The following is a 20,448-nucleotide window of genomic DNA, read 5'->3' as shown; positions in this document are numbered from 1 at the left end:
CCAGAGTCAGATCCGGTAGTTTTGCAATTTGGGGCTGTTTCACAAGTGAAAGTGGGACTCAACAGAGTTCTGCAACAGAAGCTGGCTGTCCGTAATGAGATCAGGGTGGAGAGACAGGCTCAGGGAGCTAAGGTATCTGATGCAGCTCATCTGTTAACTTGGAGGAGCCCAGGACTGCGACTTTTAGAAAGCTGCCTTTCCTGAGGAGTATGGGTGCTGAGATAGCTGGTGATTGGCACCCCGCTCGGGGTTGATGGACAGGCGCGGAGGGAAAGGCGAGCTCAGGGAGGAAAGGCAGGCGCGCTTCCCTCTCTGCTGGAGTAGAGCGTGGCTCCCATTTGTGCTAATCCCATTAGGTCTGTTTGCACTAAGCCCCCGCGAGTGCTCCCTTGTCGAGAGAGTCACTGCCTTTGTGTGGGCCAGGCTCAGCTCCACGATGGCCAAGAGCAGATGGGGAAGAGGAGCACGGTCCAACTGACCGTGCCTCCTTGTGTGATTAAATCATGGTGCAAGGCCATCCCAGCATGGGAGCTCGGAGGTTCACGGCAGGCTAAAGTGTGCTTGCAGCACTGCAGAGGGGCTGGGATCAGCTCAAGAAAGGGATGGGAACAGCAATATGGGGTGAAAGCTGCTGGGGGCTGATCAGCTGGCTGTGGAGGAAACTGATAGACTCTCCCTGTCTTGGATGATGCCAGTTCCCTGCTAGCAGAGGGGGGAAAGCTCCTGCTCTTAGATTAGCTGCTGTTAGCGGCACCCCAGCCTTCTCTCTATCAATCTGCCCATGGGAATAAACTGAGCTACGTATTCTGCTGGGGCTTCAATTTGAGACCCCCCCGGAGAGGGGGCTGGTCTTGCTCTAAATCTCCTAATCCCCTTCATCATACTGCCAGACAACCAGAGACACGGCGGCAAAATGCCTGGGGCTGGGCCCCCCTGCCTCCCCTGAGCTGCTTGCAAATCCCAGTCATCCTGCTGGCGATTACAGGGGCTTCTCCTGTAGCACAATATCCAATCTCCCCCAGAGGCCACCGCAGCATATGCGGGGCTGGGGTCCATGTCTGCCGCAAGCAGAGGCAACCCCGCTCATCCTATTAACATCAGTACATGGGAGGGATGAGCGGGGCAGGGGCGACCTCCCCGCCACCCTAGAGCCAGCCGGGGAAGGATGGCTTTGCAGCTTCCCCATACCATGGTCCCGCTCCTCCTGCACGGTGGGTTCTGTTCTTCAGAGTCTCACCGTGGGGTATGGTTACTGAAGCCCATCACCTCCCTCTCCATGGCCAGCCCTGCTCTTGTGGCTCTGCAGCTGCCTGTGGGCATCATGGCATAGAACACATTCCCTGCCAGAAGAGACGGTGTCAGCTCTTAAACTGCTTTCAGCTCTTTTTGACCCTCTACCCCGAGCTGGCACAGCAGGAGCCCAGCGCCCTGCTCCCATGCCAGCAGTGCATCTGTGGCCACCATCACAGCACAAGTGGGCAGCAAAGGCTGTGCTGTCCCATCGCTCACCCAAGCAAGAAAGCTACCCTGGTGGGAACTCATTGTCTGGCCACTCCAGACGTCTCTGTGCAGAGCTCTACTGGCTCACTTAGTCCTCCCACCAGCTCTGCTTGGCCCAGGAACCATCTCAGGGTCCTTTTATTGCTTTAAAGATTCAGTGAAAATAGATCAGGCAGTTCTGAGATTTCCACTTGGTTCCCTGTTTCTGGCTTGCAGAAATGCCCATTACTCTAGAAGTGACGAACTGAGACAAGGAACCAAATAAGCACAGATCTTCTGTGGTTACTGACAACACTGCTTTTAGCTTCATGACTGAGCAAATCCATGCTGGGAAAAAGCCTCAGGAGAGGTAACCTCCATGAGGAAAATGGTCCTGCTGCACCTGGTCACTCCTGATTAGAGCCAGACAGAGATCCCAAATCTTACCCATTTTACTGTGCAAGCACCGAAAATGAATCTGCCAGATCTGTGCAGGCAGCTGGACAGCTGAAGCTGCAAGGTTCAGCTCATGAGACACGAAAATTAAGTTTTCCATCAAAATGGATGTCCCTGGCCTGGCACATTCCCAGTTCCTGCTATAAGCCGAGGACCCTATTAAATCAGATGTACTTGAAAAACCCAGGTCAGAACAAAGCTTATGCAGCAAACGGTTCCTTGCCCAGCCCATCTCCCTTCACATGCTGTCCCCACCTGGCAGCCAGTCAGACCATAGCCCCTCTTTGCAGATGCCCCCACCCTAGGGGAGGTAGCCAAGGAGCAGGTAGGAGGAACAGCTTCCCATCTCTCCACCTTAGGCTAAGAATGATTCTTGTGGAGCCCCAGGCTGTGCAAACCTCCAAGGACCAGTGGACTCGGCAGGGGCACCAAAGCCATGTCAGTTAATTCCATTTCGGTTGCTCATGAGACCAGCCTGGTGGGACCATGAGACCAGCTGCACCTCCACTGGGCACTGAAACGCATCCCGAGGGCAGTACTGACTGGGAACCCTTGTGTCGAAACCCCAAGCCATTCTGGGCAGCCTCAGCATCCTCACCAGCAGCATCCGCGAGGCCCCGTCCCACCCCAGTAATCGATGTGTGCTGCCATGGAAACCAAACAGTTTCCAGACCAGCACATAGCTGTCTGGATGTGATGCTCAGGGCTGTGCCAGAGGACCAGGAAGGTTCACTGCACTGGGGTGGGGCAAGAGGAGGGCAGAGGGTGCCGAGGTGGGAGCACAGTGGAGCAGGGAAGGATAGGCAAGGAGGAACTGGAGGATCTGGGGGAGTCGGTGGGATGGGGCATGCTGGGGGGGCAGAGAAGGGTAGACGAGAGGAGGGGAAGGGGGCACAAATGGGGGGCACAGGGGTTCTGCACAGACTGGGCTCACTGGGGAGGAGGAGGGAGCATGAGGAACAACTGTAGGTCATGGCACAAGGCCAGGCTTATTCAGGAGGGACAGGGATGTCATGGGACTGTGTCTCTGCCTGGAACTGTCACCGTTTGGTGATCCCAGTTATCCCAGGGGCAGGTGAGAACTGACAGCTCTGTGTGGGTGCTACCTGCCCCCCCTGTGCCAGCTGTAGGACTCTGGAACCATCCTCAACATCTGGATCCTCTTTCCCTGGCATGAGCAGGCAGCAAGGCCGCTTGGTTCCCCGGGACCCCTGGAGATACATCCCTGCTGCCCAGCTGTTGTGTGCCTGCACAGAGGGGCAGCTGAGAGCCCCCCACCCCCTAACCTGTGAGGACATGATCCCTTGGCAATGGAGGGCATCAGTTCTCCTCTACATGGCCCAGAGGAGAGCCCAGGGAGAAGGGAATGGTAGAAAAGGAGTCTCTACAAAACCCCCACTGATGGGACAATGGTCTACATCTTCGCTTGGAAACTCTTCCTTCCCAGGGACACTTGCCGGTGTCTTCCGAGCTGAGGGTGAGTCTTGCCTTTGCCTGGTGCTAAGGCCGTGGCAAGCCCAGTGCCTGCAGCTCAGCAAAGACAGAGGTATGGTGTTGTGTGCGAGCCCAACACGGCTGAGACACATACCACCCATACGTAACCCGACTAATGAGGGAAGCATCTCTACCCTGAGCTATTGATCTTGCCTAGCGCAGTCCTGCACAAAGGCGAGCAGGAAAACACAACAGCCACAGCTGAGCAAGATCCCTGCAGCTGCGGTAGGAAGCAGCCACAAATGTGGCCTGGTTTGAAGTGGCCCGGCTGTTTCCAAAGGGTCTAAACTACCTAAAAAAAAATCAACCATGCTTGGTAAAGGAGATGGTGAAATGGTGGGAAATGGCATCGGGTCTCCAAGGAGCAGTGATGGAGGTGGGAGGGAGTCTGGAGCTGGTTGGTGGGTCTTTCCCTGGTTTCCACCTTAGCTGGTGGCAGGCACAAGTGCAGGCAGCTTTGCGGCTGAAGATGTCTTTTCACTGAAACATTTTGGTTTTAAATAAAGGAGACTGGTCAGGGTCAAACTGCTTTGTGAGGTTATCTTACTCCTACCTGTGCAGAAACATCCTTAAGCTGGAAAACAGGAGTGGGGAGACAAGGGCGGCCACACCAGCGCTCCTTGCACCTGAAGGAGGGCAGCAGGAGCAGGTATCTCCCCACACCCACCAAGGCTCTTCACTGCCTCCATGTGCTTTCTTCCCTGAGAAAGCCCCAAGCAGCCCCCAAGGATGCGACACGTAAGAATTCGTTAGGCACAGGCACCCGGGTTTTCACACTTTTATTGTAAAGCTTTAGGAAGGGCTAATTACAATGGAGTTGGTCATCTGACAGCTCAGCAAACAAACAGAACAGGAGAGAACGGAAAGGGGATCACGACGGTGTCATGCTCACTGCTCTGAACAGAAAGAATTACAAGGGAATCAATTGTGCTCACAGCGCCCGGGGAAAACCAAGCCCAAGGCCCAAAGCCTTCCCCGCACAGGGAAATGCATCACACATTGAGAGCAATACAACCTTAGCAAGAGGCATTGCCTTAGACATAGGTCACCATCTGAAAAATAGTTGGGTACTTTACTCTGCCATAGGATTTCTCCTTTAGAAAAGCTACACCTGCATGTACATAAAACTGTACAAAAAACAAGGCATCACAAGCAAGGAAATGAAATCTCGTATAAATAGAACCAACACTGAAGAGCTACAAAGGGGTCACTTAGATCCTTCCCACGCAGCCCGCCTGCTCCCTGGCTTCCACCTTTGGTTTTACCCCTGGCTTGTCCTAGTGCAGTGTGAGATACAGTGAACCCCTCCGCAGAGGCATTGAACCCCCCTCCTCTTCCCTGTGCTTGTCTAGACTGGAGCCCGTGGGGAGCTTCCCCCTCCACGTGCACAGAGGCTTTATCCTTCTGGCTTATAATTGTGCAAATGAGCTTCTTTCCAACAGCACCTCTTCTTCGCCCTCCCCCAGGACTGATCCCCAGTGACACTGTCAACTTCACCCTGGGACAAATCCCCAGCACCCCCTTTCCCAGGACCAATGTCCAACGCCTTCTCCTCCCCAGGGACCCATCCCCGCTGCACCCCACAGAGCCTCCCACCCCTTGGCACCCCACCGAGGACCCAATCCCACTCTGTTCTTCCCCACAGACCCGCCCTCGCCCCCCCCATGCTCCCCCTAGACACCCATACCCTCGCCACCCCCCAGAGACCCTCTCCCCACTGTGCTCCCCTCCAAAGACCCAGCCCCACCATCCCTCTGTGCACCCCCATGAGAATCATCCCCTCAACCCTCCCTCCCCATGGTACGCATCCCTAGCACCATCCCTCCCACCCTTTGGGGACCCCCACTGCACTCACCACCCCCCTTGCGCCACGCTCGCACTGAGAACATCGCCAGGTGCTCCAGGAGACAAGACAGCAACTCCAGCCTCAGGGCTTCGAGCTTCAGGGTTCCTCTGGTGACCCCCAGCAGAAGGTAGGGAGACCACCTGCAGGCGAGGGGCTGGGGGAAGCTGGTCTTGGACAAGCACCCCTCAGATGTAGCTACGTCGATCTCCCAGGGGGTCCCCAAGAGGGGCACTGGACACTGCCGCTGCCTGAGCCAAGGGGAGGCGTGAGCAGTCGAGTTGGCAGTGGAGTCAAAGATCCTGGCCAATGCGGCCAAATTGCACATTCTGCCCAGTTTGGCCCTGAAACTACAGAGCTACAATAAAAACAAGTTCAGGAGCGTGACCTGCTCAGGCAGCCAGGCCAGGGGAATGCGGGCCCTGCCGGGTGGCCACCACGGGCAAGGGTAGAGCAGGAATGCCCGGACGGGCGGGTGGACATCCACCAGGAGCATCATGCCTGCCTTGAGGGACCCCCAGCCGGTCGGTGGGGAGCAGCAGCAGGAGGCTGGGAGGAGGGTCCTGCCTCCTCCCAGTGGCACCCCGAGGTGCAGGGGCTGAGGACGATGCAGTGTGGTGTGGTGCCGCCTGGGGAAGGTGAGGAGCAGGGCTGGGGCACGAGGGAGCAGGCGCGAGCAGGCACCTTCTGCCACCCTTCCCTTATCACCCGGGCTCAGCTTGCACCACATCCCCTCAGGTCAACAGGGAGCTGGCTGCATCTTGCCACTGCCACCGAAGCAAAGGGAGAGGAGCTGCTCAGAGAGAGGGATGCTGGACGGGGGGAGGAGGCTGGGTAGGGGGTACCCCGGCGCACTGCACCCCAACAGGCACTACAGCTATGGCAGGGCAGTCTCTGACCCACAGTGGCTGGGGTGCCCTGTCCCTGCCGTGTTCCCGTGACAGTCGAGCCTGGCAGAGCCATCCGTGAACCCCGCGGTGATGGACCACGTGGACCGAAGATGAACTGCGGGGGAAAGCGTCCTGCAGTTACCACTGGCCTCGCTCCCTAAGGAAGATCCCAGAGATGAAGACGATCGATGCGCGCGCGAGTACGGGAAGAACAATGGTGCAGCACAGTCTCTCCCTGCATCCTGGCGGGGGAGGACCAGGAAGGGCTACCCAGGAATGAGGCGTGAGTCCCCCGGACCCCTCCTGCCAGGGGTGCACATGGAGCCCCCCAAAACAGGATTGTGGCCCAGCTCCCAAGGGAGCAGAAAGGCTCAGGAAAGCACCCAGGCATCCCCTTCTGGGGAGTCCCTTAAGGGGCGAGGGGCCCCTCTCCCCACCGCATGGGCAGCGTTGCCCTGCATGGGTATCCTGCAAGGGAGCTGAGGATGCCGGGGCCACGGGGATCTGCTGGGGAGACCGGTTGACCTTTGACAATGGAAGAGAAAGCTGGATCCCGTGAAAGTGGCCCTGTGGCCTAAGGGCAGCGGGAGTCCAGTGGGCAGGGGCTCGGTGGCCCCCGGTGTGACCCTGAGACAAAGCTCCTCCTCACAAAGGCAATGGTGGCTTACAGGCGGACGGGATGGAGGTCGAAGGCATGGCACAGCCGGCCTCATGGGCATCCCCTGCCCCGGAGGAGGCACAAGGCGATGGGCTGAGACACCACAGCCGATGACGACCTCCCTGCCAGCAGAGTCGGAATGAGGGCTTCTCCGGACCCAGCCGGTCCCTTCACTGGGGGCTTCCCCATCCCTCCTCCACCCGCCGGGTGCAAGGCCACCACCAGGGAACCTCCCCCTGCAAAGCAGACCCCGCCTATGGCACCAGGCAGTCCCTAGGGACCCTGCAGCTTGTGGGCACAGTGACAACGTTCATAAAGAGATCCAGGCTGAAAAACAGCAAAGTCCCTACAGTCCGGCTAGGATGCTGCCCCTCTCCTCCAGCTCCCCAGCTGCTGTTTCAGGGACTGGTCACATCTCTATTTACAATATAGAACATGAGTGCGGGCCGGACGCTGCGCTCCTGCGGGCTCTTCCACGCAGCAAACCATTCAAAGCTGGAACTTGCTCCCTGTGGTTTGTTTGTTTTCTTTTTTTTTTTCCTCTTTTTTTTTGTGTTTTTTTTTCTTTTTGTTTAAATGTCTTTTGTTTCAAGGACAATAAAAAGTTTTGATCAGGCAGGACTTGAATGTCATTCCTAAGATTCGTATTTACAGGAGTCTACAGCAAAGAGACAGGCAGCTTGCTCCCCGTGCGCGGGGACACCCCTCGTCCTATGCCCCAGGAACTCCACCAGCTCTGCATGGACCTTTGGTACGTAAGCCCTTCTCCCCAGCCATGCCCTCCGCACCAGGAGCCTGCCCAGCCCTCCCCGGCGACACAGCAGTTCGGAGACATGCACCCGCAAGTGCTTGGAAATCGGGTTTCGGATGCTTTCATCCTTCCCACCCACCCCCGGCCCCAGGAAACAACAGATTAAAAAGACGCTCCTCTCATCCCTGCCTTGCCCTGCCCTGCTGTCCACCGAGCCCACTGCCTGGAGAATCGGCCGCTGGAGCGATAAAGCATTGAAGTTTAAAATGTTCCTCTGGACACTGGCCTCAGAAGTGTGTCTGCTCCCTGCCCCTCACGCCCAGCCTCACAGGTATATCTCCCTCTTGGTGGTCTGGGACGAGGGGGTGGTGGCTGGCTGGAAGTCCGAGGTCTGGGTGAGAGGAATTTCCTCCATGGGAGAGTCCTTGCAGGGCTCATGGCTACTATTGGAGAAGGCACTGTACGTGGGGAGCAGGCGAAGGTTGGCCATTTTGGTGCTGCGCTCTTCTGAGAGTCTGGGGCTGCCATTCCCGACTTGCTCTTGACTCCCTCTGTCTTGGTAAGGCACAAAAGTGGAGAGTTTGAGGGCGTTCTTGGGCCTGCGGCTGGGGGAGGACTGGCCGGGCATCCAGCAGGTATCGGAGTGGCCGAACTCTGTGCACTCCCGGGTACAGGTCCCAGTCATGGCTACATCGGGCAGAGGCCGGAGGTCTGCAGAGAAGCAAGCGAGAACATTGTTATGCACACCCGGGTATCACCGGCTTGGGATGTCAGGATGAAGCACAGGGAGAAGCAGCAGAGCCTGGACATCTCCATCCTACCCGCACCCTCCCACGGTGGGAGGGGACAGCTGGACCCATGGCCACCCAGGGAGATGGACCCATGGCCACTCAGGGATCCAAGGCAGAGCTGGGAGGGGAACCCAAGGCTCCTGGCAGCCATTGCCTCCCGTCCAAGCTCACAGCCCCAGCTCCCCCTGGACAAGCATCTTCCCTGCAGCAGGTGCGTGCAGAGAAATGGGAGGCAGAGCACGGGGCAGAGCTCACTGAGCCTACCCCCTTTGGAGATGAGCATTGCACACGAGGGGCTCCACAGCCTGGATTTGCACAGCAGGAGACAGGCTGCCACGAGACTTGTCACCCCACAACTGTGGGCACCACCTGGACCCTGCTAGACTCCAGGAACTCCTTTGGTCCAGCACCTTTGGATGTCACTGTCAGCTTCACCATGCAGAGAGAGGGAACAGCCCTAAATGCAGCCAGGGTCTTCTCTGCCCTGAGGTACAACCATATTTCCTGGGCACCATCCTTAGGCAGCCCTGCCCTGCTCACCATCAGGCATGCCAGGCCACCTGCAAGCCTCCCTAAGCATCCATCGGCAGGAGCCCCAAGCCCAGCCAGAAGCCCTCAGACATCATCTGGTCTCCTGTGGAACCTGAAATCCCTGAACACAGCAAAAAACACATGGGCAAATCCATGTCTAATCCCAGAGAGGTTGGACATATCTGATACTCATGAGTCCCTGTCCCAGGAGCATCAAACACCTGCCCCTGAGAGCCAGGTATCTGAGGGCATCAATAGCTCCCTGCTCCCGGCACGGTCAGGAAATTCTGAGCACCAGCTACACCAGTCCCTGGTCTGGTGTCCTCACATACCAGCCACTGCCTACCCCAGACACTACAAGACCTTCTTGAGCCTTGGCCATGCATCCTTTATACATGGAGTACCTGCCACAAGTCTTCAGAGGCCGAAACTTGGTATTTCCACGCAGACATGAGTGTTTCTCTAAGAGCCATCCCAGACACAAGTCATTCCTTAACATCTACCGCAACTTGGGACACAACATAGCCCCCTGTCACTGCCCACTACCATAAGCACCTGCTGGCAGATCAAGCCTGGTGCTGATGCTGGGATGAAAGGGGAGGCTGCTCATGACCTTGAGACTGCTCTGACTTTCAGACATCTGTTCTGGTTCACGGAAGTCCTCTCCAATTCTCCACCCAGCAGCTCACTCACTGCATTGCTGACAAACAGCCCTGCAGGTGGGTGGAGGGAGATACTAAGGAGCTCTGGGGACTTGAGACATATGGGGCTTTCACCAGCTCAGGGGAAGCCCCTTTCCAGCAGATACACGCTGGTATGCCTAATCCCCTCCTCTCGAAAAAGGACAGACCCGCTGGCTTTCCCTCAGCCCTGGGAAGAAGCAAACCAGAGCCATTCACACTGTGCTGGGGGCTCTGCCCTCATCAGCACGTCCCACATGCCACCAGTTCAGAACTCTCAGACACAGGCATCCCCAAGTCACTCTGGCACAATTTTCACACACAGGCAACCCTGGGATGTGAGGAAGGTCTCTGCAGGAGAAGGCTCCATACAATGTCGGGAACGGTTGACAAGGGTCATACAAGACAGCTAAAGAGACGGGCGTGGAAGAAGGGGCAAAGTGAGCAGTAAACCGGTGCGTGAGCATATCTTGCCCTGAAGCAACCCCCAGTGACTGTATCACAAATTCTCAGCTCAGCTTTGGGGGCTGAGGCACCCCAGTTTTTCCCCTCTGGTTCCTGTGGAGGCTCTTGCATCCATGCTGCTCCCCGTGCTGGGAGCCGCCTCCCGTGTCCCATCCCCTGGCACACAGGTAAGCTGTGATATCCTGGCAGAAGCCATAAGGACATACCTCAGCGCAGACCCCCTTCACAGCCTGCTCCGCTCAGGGGACTCTAATGAGGAGCAGAAAAAGGACGAGAGGTTCACATCATTGCACAGTCCCCATCCTCCACACCCACCCTTAGGATCCTTCTGGACCCTTCAGCCTCTGCCAGCCCTCCCCATAGCATTGCATCGAGCCCCACAGCATCCCTCTGGTACCCACTGCCTTCAGGAGTCCCTTGGCCTCTCCCGGCCCTGCTCCAGCCTCCTTGAGGCTGCTTGGCCACCACTGCCGATCTCTCACTAGTTTCTCCAGCCTTATCCTGGCCTCCCTGGAGCCCACTGGCCCTTGCAGGATTCACACGGGAACCTGAGGCAAAGCTTGAAGCCACCTGGCTTGTGGCACCCCAAGCCCCTGCGTGCAAAGGGACTGGGTCTGTGTGCCACATGGCAATGTGCACACACGCACACGGATACAGCCCAGTTGGATGCACGCTGACGTGCTCATGCACCACAGACGGGCACACTCAGATGAATTCGTGCGCAGGGGACAGCCATGCTCACGTTGCAGGGTTCAAAAGCAGGAGCATCACAAGGGACAAGATGCCCACACAGGCCAGTGTGAGGGCACAGCTTGCCTGAGCAGGTCTTTGGGGTCATTCTCAGGGCTGGCCACAGACCAACTGTCCTGTTTCCTGAGCATGGTGAGGGAAAGTTGCCTCATTTCTTTCTCCTAGCTACAGATAGAAAGCAAGATACAAAACCAGAGGCAAGACAGCTCAGTTTTCATCACTACTCTGTGCAAGTTAAAGCAGAGACCGGAGCCCATGTCCTAGTGATCCACCAGGTCTTCCTCTCAGGTCAACAGGATGCCCCAGTGGCCACTGGCCTTGTCATTTTAAGGTTGTGTTATGTTGTCTTTCACTTCTGTTCAAGAGGCAATATCGCTGTCTCTCTCTCTCATCTACTTTCCGGCCAGACAAACAGGAGGGCTCATCATCATTTCCACTTCCAGAAATGCCTTGGTGCTCTGCGCTCCCAGGTTGGGGAGTAGACAAGGGCCACCTCTTCTTGCCCTGGTGGAAGGTGCTTTGCGGAGGGTACTGGCGGGACCGAAATAAAAGCTACCTCTCCAGTGAACAAAGCTATGGTGATTTCCTCGTGCCAATGGCGGCTTAGAAATCGCAGGATCAAGCAGGAACGCTGTGTTCAGAGTCTTTTATTCTGCTTTTCCCATTGTCTGTTTCTGGCACTAAAGTCTTTTTCCAGCGTCGTCCCTTCGCTTGCAGTGAGATGCTGGCATGGGAGCTCTGCCACTAAAGGAGCGTATTATGTGCCATGAACACAACCCGCTCTGCTTTAAGAGCTCGGGAACGGGGCAGGGTGTAATTCCTGAATAGCTGTGATTTAGAGCAAACACGACCCTACAGCCTAATTCTCAGCACACGCTGGTGGTTCAGAGACTTCAATGTGCCTCCGCAGACAAGCAGAAATCTTCCTTTGAGGATAAACTCTGGTGGAAATTTTACCCACAAAATGCTGATTCTGGATGCCCTGCAGTGTGGTGAGGAGGCAGAGCCCAAACCTCACCTCGGGATCAAGGTGCCCACTTCACCTTACGAAGTGTACTCGGTGTGTCAGATCCCTCCCCCACCCCAGGAATGCAGTTTTGTGGCCCTGAACTCCTGAAATCTGACAAAGTTCCCAGGTGATGAAGAGTATGGTCATGCCTCTCCAGCATCTCATTCCTCCACAGCATCCTGGCCATGCAAAGTAAAAATCTATGCCTGAGCAGCTGCCATGTTTTCCTGAGCTTTGCCCTCTTGCTGTGCTCCTTCAGAGGGCTGGCTGTTCCTGTTATCGGCATTTCCATGCCACAAGGCTGTACTTCACTGCCAGGAGGGTTGGGTGGTTGTTTGGACATTCACAGTCCTCACAGTCTTCTGGCTCCCCACTTTCTACAGCTTTGCATTTCTCTGGCATCCTCTTGTTAGCTGCCTCCGGGCTGCTCTGCCTCGGCACATTGCATAGGAATGAATCCAGGGTAGTAAAAGTCGCATCGCTTTGAACTCTTCAGATGAAAAGGGGGCACGGTTGGGGCTTTACACCAGGACGAACCCTGGGCCCTCCTTCTGGCTGGAAGGAGGGGGAAGTTCTCTGGAGCCACGGCTCTATTCTGGATGCTGGCATGGTTGTTCTCGTCTCCTGACATCCAGGGCACCTCTGCTCTTTGTGAAGGAGACTGTGCCAGGCTGTCTCCTCTGGGAAGAGGCACATATTGGTGCCACTGCTAATTATTTCTCTCTATATATCCCCATGCAGGGCAGGAACACATCTTGTTGCAGCCACTTGCAAGGGCTCCTCTAATAGTATTATTGCTCTTAGTGGGGAATTTCAACAGTGCACTTAAGTACTGTTAGACAGGAGACAAAAGCAGGCTGCCTCATTCAGCACGCACTTCTGTCTCCTGCAGTAGATGTGCAGAGGTTCACTCGCCCACTACAAGCCAGGTAGCTTCAAGCAGAGGCCGAGAGCCAGCCTCAATCACTTTTTTTTTTTTTTTTTTTTGCCACCATCTGCAACATCCGCAGTCTGGTTTGGTTCTCCTTGTCTTCCGTTCGCGTCAGACATCAGCACCGTATGCGTGGTGTACAGCGGTGGGCGAGCAGGGATGATGCGGCACAGGGGGCCAAACCTTGCGGGTGAGGGGATGTAGTGCAGACGCTCTGGGAGGGAGGACAGTGGGACTGTGGGGATGTGACACAGCAGAGCACGGCAGAGGACGCAGAGAAGCCCGGGAAGGGAGGAGGAGGGAAGCGCAGCATGCTAGGAGGGGCTGGAGAGGTTCAGCACTATGGAGAAATGGGGAATATGAGAGTGTGGGGAGAGCAGCTTGGAGGCAAAGCAGGATGCTTTCCTGAAGCGTAAGATCAGAAAGACTCCTCTTCCCTATCTGGTGGCACGGGGCACATCGGCCACTAATGTCAACCAGCTACCCCTGTTCAGAGACAAAAGCACTGTACCTCTTTTAGCCTTGGTCAGGGGGTAGGAGGGTGGAGCACGCCCCACGCTGCAAAATGAGGGCTGGGGTGCAAGGCGCTTCTTTCAAAATGTCTGCCTTTCAGCCAGGGAAGGATGCAGCGTTTCCAGCACAGGCAGCTTTACCACCTCTGTTGCCCTGGTGTGGACACCTGAAAACATCCCTTCTCCCACACTGAGCCCTCAGGGCTCTGCAGATCACTCCTGGGACACCCTTTACAGTGGTGACCTCCCAATGACATCATATCCCAGCAGCACTGTTCTCCCTGCCTGTTCCTACAGCATCTGTGTGATGGGAACAGCCTCCCTGGCGCTGCTCTTTCCAATTGTTCCCTTCCTACAGCACTGCTCCTGAGAGCAGGCACCATTCCCCAACTCCACCATAGCTTACTGGTGCCATTCTCCTGCACCATCGCTCCCTCCAGGTACCACTCCCTGGAGTGCTCACACCTACAGGTACCGTCGTCTACAGCGCTGTTCCCTACAGGCACCATTCCCCTACCGCGGTACTGCTGACAGGTACCATTCTCTCCCATGCCACTCTTCTCTATAGGTACCACTCCCCTACAGCGCGACTACCTACAGGTATCGTTCCCCTACAGCGCTCTTCCCTACAGGTACTGTCCCCCATGGCGCGGTTACCGAAGGTACCACTCTCCCGTGGTGTTGTTCTCTACAGGTGCCGTTCCCCCGCAGCGCCGTTCTTGGGAAGCACCATTCCCCCACGGCGCTGCTGCCTACAGGTACTGGTCCCCCATGGTGCCACGTCCTCCAGGTGCCATGTTCTGTGCTGCTGCTCCCTCCAGGTATTGCCTCCCCCCGCTGCTGTCTTCCCTCCAGGCACCGCTGCTCTAATGGTGCCATTTCCTCCAGGTACCATGTTTTACAGCGCTGTTCCTTCCAGATACCACCCTCCTGTGGTGCTGCTTCCTCCAGGCACCACTGCTTCATGGGCTGCTCCCTCTTCACTACGCCCTAACAGTACAGCTATTTGGATAGTGTTACCCCAATATCCCATTTTCTTATACTGGCAGCCCCATTGCTTTGCTATTCTATTCTATTCTATTCTATTCTATTCTATTCTATTCTATTCTATTCTATTCTATTCTATTCTACTCTACTCTACTCTACTCTACTCTACTCTACTCTACTCTACTCTACTCTACTCTACTCTTCACGTCTTTGCAACCTGGCAGTGCTAGGATGACTCCCTTGTACCATCCCACCCCTTAACTCACCCCTCTGTGCCTTTCCCCTACAGCAGCACGCTGGACCCAGTAGCCCGGAGGAGTTCCCCTACATCGGCAGCAAGAGATGCTCAACAGCCCGTCCCCAGCTAGCCAGCTCAGCGTGGGCTTCCTTTGGTGTGCAGGAGCTCGGTGGCTCCTTCCCAACATATCTTCCCCTCGCTTTTGGGAGAGGGGAGCTGTGCTGTAGGTGGCTGCAGAGCCATGATCTCCTTTGCAAAGCCCAGAGACAAGGTCCCCCTTCGTGGTCCACAAATGAGGTGGGCACAACCAGTGTGTTATCCCCAGCAGGGAATGCCCACCCTCCAGACACAGGGGACCAGAGCGGGCAAGCTCACCTTCTGCAGCTCCTCAGTCCATCTCCTTTCTGGCCCCTGATTCCCACATCACATGTGGACGTGACCAGAGCCCTCTACCTCCAGAGCAGCACAAGCACAACACCAATTTCACTTTCCAGGCCTTGGGGAAGGCTGTTGGACTGCTGCCCATTTCCACAGCAATGCTCCAGAGATCAATGAGTACAGAAATATCGGAAGCTGAAAGCACAAGCAGAGAGCTCCCCGCAGTCCACGTTAGTCCCTATTTTTCCTAGACTGAGCTAACACCATCCCTACAACACCCAGGCAGACGGTTTGCAGGACCATTCCTAGCACTACAACACCCAGACAGACGGCTTCGGGGACCAATTCTAGCACTACAACACACAGACAGATGGCTTTCCAAACTTAACACCGTCACTACAGCACGCAGACAGATGGCTTCTGGTATCTGAGACCGACCCGACACTGCCCATAAAGGTGGTTACTGCAGTTCAACGCCACACCTACAGCTCTCAGGGCAATAATGAGCAACACCCGCTCTTACAATAAATACCGAGAAAGATCCTCAGACTCGTGCCAGCACACAGATGGATTTCTCCTAGGCACCAAAGTCAAGAGATATAATGTGCACAGCCATTTCCTCCAGACCCTACAGCACTAAGCATCTCTCCCCTCATGCTAAACAATAGTATCTAAACACCAGTACAGACAGCTTGCTCCAAAGTTAATGGCCTGTCAGCCCCCAGATGCATGCGCGGATCAAACCATGGCCTCTGGAGTATATTACAACAGCACACACTAACTGCAGCACGGAAGCAAGTGACTTCCCAGATTCCGCCGAGGGTATCACAGCAGAACCAGCATGTAACTAATGTGGACAGATGCACCCACCAGCCTCACCGGCACAGGTAGCGCTAAACCACTTTGTCGGCAGCGAGGGCCTGAGCCCAGGCTCCCAGGGGACGTGTTCTTCCCTCGCTCGCCGTAGCTGGAGCTGGAGGGACCACCTCCCCGCTGCCACTATGCCTGCAAACTGCAGGCGGCTGCACGACGGCGGCTGGCTGGGAAGCACAGGCATCCCACAGCCAGATCGCCACAGCAACGGGAGGTGATCCGATCTGTACCAGCAGCAGGAGCACCCAGATGGATGGCTCTGGACATTGACGGTGTTCCTGTAGGGACCAGGCAGGGCTCAGCGACAGACTATGGCACCCGCAGGACTCCCAAAAGCACCATCTGCCCCCCCCACCCCGGCTTCGCTGCAATCCCTGTGAGACCCAGTGAAACAAATTCAATCCCACTCTAACAGATTTTGTGCTTGTGGTGCCACTTACATGATCTCCCACCCTGGCACAGTGGGGCTTCAACCTTCGCTGGACTATAAAAAGCAGAATTATTACATTAAATTACTGAATAATTATGTTAAGTACTACCTTAATAGGATTACGGGGTTCAAAGGTCAGGAAATGCCAAAATTAGGATTGTCCGTGCTGTCTTAATGCACTTCGTGAAAAGTCTGCTTTGTGATGCAGACCAGAATTATGCTCTGGTGGAAATTATTTTCCCTGGGGTCCCTTTGTGCCACTGGGGAAGAGGACAGAGCCACCTGGGAGATATACCAGGCTTTTCGGGAATAATAGGCTTTGCCAATGAGACTCTACCCCACAGGCTGCAGAAATTGGGGAAGGTACAATGAAAGGCTCAAGAGACCAGAGAAAATTACTTCTCTAAAGCATGGGGCTGGAGGAAAGGGGGGTTGCTTTACTATTGAGAAAACAACTAGCAATTTCCTTTCCTACTTCCTTCTGGAAGTGAAATATCTGGACAGATTTTAACTGCCACTTTTTTAAATATCTGTTAAGTGGCATATGTCCACTATGAAAAATTGTGTCCTTGCAGTTAAAGTTTGCCAAAACTTCAAGCAACTGAAAACAGTCAGGTAATGAGCATTACCGGGCAATCCTCTTCACCCACTTTGTATTAAACACAGCAACAAGTCTAGCTCTACAATGAAATCCTGTTTCCTGTAATATCCAAACACTGTCCTCTGGCCAACCAAGAACTTCTCGTGACACCTACAGACAGCAGATATTCAAAAAATAACCACCAGAAAGGACAAGGAGTCACACAATAACCAAACCAAACCGTGCAATAGCCGAACCATCCTCCAAGGTGTGTGATTTTTTCCTGCAATATCCAGCCCAGGTGAGCAACTATTTCTCTAGTACCTTCAGGAGCGCATGAAGGTCTTGACAAGAAGTTGTGGGCAGCGGAGCAGCCACCTTTCTTCCTGCCCTGGCAAGGGGGAGGGGCAGGTAGGAGCACAGGGCTCTTCTGGCTTTTGAGTCCTCTCTTGCAAGGGCTAATGATGGTTATGTAAATTAGCAGAGGAACACCACCTGCTATCCCCAGGGGCTGTCAGCTCATGCATGCCTTGTATGCGCATTCCTGCTACGCAAATACCTACACAATTGCTCCTTCCACATTCCCACCTTGCCTTTGCTGATGCCTCCAGTGCATAGGATTTCTCCCAGCCCCTCCCATTGGGTCTCCCAGCCTGGGTCTGTGGGGCTGGCCTGTCCCCCTGTCCAGCCAGAGCTCCCCAGGACACAGGGATGCATGGCCCAGAGCCTCCTGGCATGCCCCAGGTACTGGTATGCTGCCAGACGATGGGAGGGGGGTGACCAGAAGGGGCTGGGCCACAAGGGCAGAAGCAGTGACACCCATGCCAGTGAGAGCTCTGGCTACCCACCGACCCGGCTACTGGGTTTCTACAGCTGAGGCACCCTTGCCCAGCCCGCCGGTGCATTGCATTCTCCAGCTGGGGTCTACTGCACCTGGGGGAATGGCAGGAGAGCTGAGGTTGTGGCCTTTGGGGCACCAGGTCCTGGGGAGCTCCTGGTCCATATTATTATGGGTTGCTGACACACTGTGGTCCTTTTACCCCACCTCCCTCCTCCCCTCCCAGAGCATCACTGAGACACATAGAATCATGGAATCATTGGGGTTGGAAGGGACCTTTGAGATCATCAAGTCCAACCATTAACCTAACACTGCCAAAACCACCACTAAACCATGTCCGTAAGCACCACGTCTGCCCGTATTTTAAATACCTCCAGGGATGGTAATTCAACCACTTCCCTGGGCAGCCTGTTCTGATGTTTGATAACCTTCCTGTGAAGAAATTTTTCCTAATATCTATCCTTAACCTCCCTGGCACAACTTGAGGCCATTTCCTTTTGTTCTAATGCTTATCACTTTGGAGAAGAGACTCACCCTCATCTCGCTACAACCTCCTTTTCAGGTAGTTCGTGGCTTCTGTAGGGGACCGGAGACTTGTCCTATGGCTCCTGCAGGAGGATTGTGCCCTGCGCTCCTGCCACTGCTCGAGAGGCTGGTGATACAGGTCTGCTTGCAGTGAAGGCCTTGGGGCAGCAGCGAGGACATGTGCAGCAACCCACACGCCCCAGGTCACCCCACAGCTGCCAGGCACAGGATGTGATAAAGCAGCAAAACGCTTCTTAGGGAAGGAACTTGAGCTTTACCTTGTGCCTGAGCCTTGGAAAGGCACGGATCTGATCCTCTCTGACCCAGCCCCTCTGCTCAGGCACAGGGTTTGGGGGGAGCGCACGGAGGGGTCCCCTCCAGCCCACATCCCACACATGCTTCCAGGGGAATTGCAGCCCCCCATCTCTGAGGCTGGCCTCCACACCCTCCATCTGCTGCAGCCCACCGCTCCAGCCAGCCTCCCTCCAAGGGTTAATCTTCCTCTCTAGAGCTTCTCAAAGCTAATTAGAAAGAGCCTGGGCAAGTGTGGTGGCAGACACCGCTGCTGCACTTATCTCTCCACTTCCGGGGCTCTGTCCTTATCATTTAATTAAAGCTGCAGCCGTGCTTCCCTTCCTGGCAGCAGCTAATCAGGGAGGGCACTGGAGCTTGAGGCAGCCTTTGCCAGTTCGCCAGGGAAGAAGCAGGAGAAGGGCAGGGAACATGCCCCAGGAAGGACAATAAAAGGGAGAAGAAGATAAAGAAAGAGTCCCTTTGTGGTGGCAGCCGGGGGACTGGGAGGGCAGTGAGGGACCAAGCCTCAGCCTCAGTGCTAGTCTGCCAGCCACGGTGCTGTGCAGGGGGGAAGACGCAGGGCCCGCTCGGCTCTGGATGGACTTCTGCCATGTCAGCCTAGGAGTGAGCCAAGAAAGCTGCCTCCACCACAAGCTGGCTCCATCTCCCAGCAGGAACAGGACCCTGGACCCTCCGCTCCAACCCAAAGAAGCTCTCCCAGCAAGGCACACTGAGATGCACCCTGACACCAGAGCCCATGCATGCCACAATGCCCCAGCAGCAGAGCAAGCCACACTCAATGCTCCCATAGGCAAGGAACAACCCGTGCCATGCAGTACCCAGCATCCCAAAGAAACGTGGGGACCCCCAGAGTGCTGGGGAAGGACCATGTCCAGGAGGGATGCCACCAAGGAACAAGAGTCATGTCCATGAAGCAACAGGAGAGATGTCCAAGACGCAACAGGAGAGATGTTCAACAAGCAACAGCAACTGCAGCGAGCTCCTGCACCAGGTCTCTGAGGGAAAGCAAGGATGCATAAGCCCCAAGAAATGCTGTTGTTTGAAGGCCACACAATGGTGTGTGGGCGCAGCTACACAGGGATATGTGCTGGCATACATTCAATGAAAGACTCAGTCATTTTGGGGCAAACAACCCCCCACCGACAGCTTCCGTGCCAAATTCCACACCTCTCTTCCAAAGCATGGTTAGGCTAATGGGTCTTGAAAAGAAACTCATAACCAGTTTGTTAGCTGGGCTGAGACAGCATGTCATGTTCTCAAAAAACAGCTGGAACACCTCTGCTAAAACTTAAGAAAAAAAGAAAAAGAAATCATCCTGAGGGAAACCCAGCATGGAAAATTGAAGTTTTAGTGTTGGAAATCTGCTGAAGTGACAAGCAATCGAGAATAAGTCTGTATAATACAAAATGTCAAGCAGCCTAAGGCTGCACAGTCTATATAATGATCTTCATTGCAGGTTCCAAAAGCTGCTCTGAAGGCGCAGCCTGGTTGAGATGTATGCGTGTTCTTGGCATGCTCTGAGTGGGAGGAACAGTGCAATTGTTTTCAGCCTTATGCCAACAATGTCCTGTCCTTGCACTGATCCTGCAAAGGGTGGTCTTCTCCCACCGTTGCTCACCTGCTAGCTCCTCGGTCGTCCTACTGTCCTAATCGTATGAGCAAGCATTAACGCGTGATATTTTGACTTTTTTTTTTAATTAGTTTTCAGCAAGACCAGTTTTCTCGCCTCACCTACAGGCTTGTGTCGGAGCGGGCAGTCATATGCGCAGCCTAGGAGTGCATTGCAAGGTGCGCCAGTTCATGTGCATGGGGACTCAGGAATACGGGTCCGGTTTTATGAGCACTCTCTGTGTTTCCTCCTTGGTGGCTGCCTTTCATTGTACGCTTGTATTAAAGCTCTTGTGTCAAGGAGAATGGACTGGCATACGCATGTCTGCCTTTGAACAAAACCATTGTTAAGCTCCATCAACAATTTAATAATCTTTCACTAGCAGGACAATGGATCAGGGGAAATTATTCTTGCAGGGGGGCCAGTAGCCACACA

At 55.1% G+C, this 20,448-nt stretch overlaps 1 protein-coding gene across 2 annotated transcripts in view; it reads right to left on the bottom strand.

The window, feature by feature from the left end:
- Positions 1–5,248: 5,248 nt before the first annotated feature.
- The window catches only part of PCDH1 (protocadherin 1), a 55,932-nt gene continuing 40,732 nt past the window's right edge, over positions 5,249–20,448 (bottom strand). The window contains exons 5-6 of one of the 2 annotated variants that reach the window (XM_063348972.1): positions 10,245–10,287; positions 8,145–8,282 (exon numbers count right to left, since the gene is read on the bottom strand). In XM_063348972.1, the coding sequence (XP_063205042.1) occupies positions 10,262–10,287 (26 nt within the window). In that variant the 3' untranslated portion in view covers positions 8,145–8,282; positions 10,245–10,261. Of the gene's footprint in view, positions 8,283–10,244; positions 10,288–20,448 lie in introns of both variants that reach the window. The other variant, XM_063348971.1, reaches the window with a different exon arrangement.

The sequence above is a fragment of the Chroicocephalus ridibundus genome, chromosome 11 (assembly GCF_963924245.1).
Source record: "Chroicocephalus ridibundus chromosome 11, bChrRid1.1, whole genome shotgun sequence".
In the NCBI taxonomy this organism is placed as follows: Eukaryota; Metazoa; Chordata; class Aves; order Charadriiformes; family Laridae; genus Chroicocephalus; species Chroicocephalus ridibundus.
Note: the sequence above shows the minus strand (reverse complement) of the source record. Positions and strands in the feature narration are given on the sequence as shown.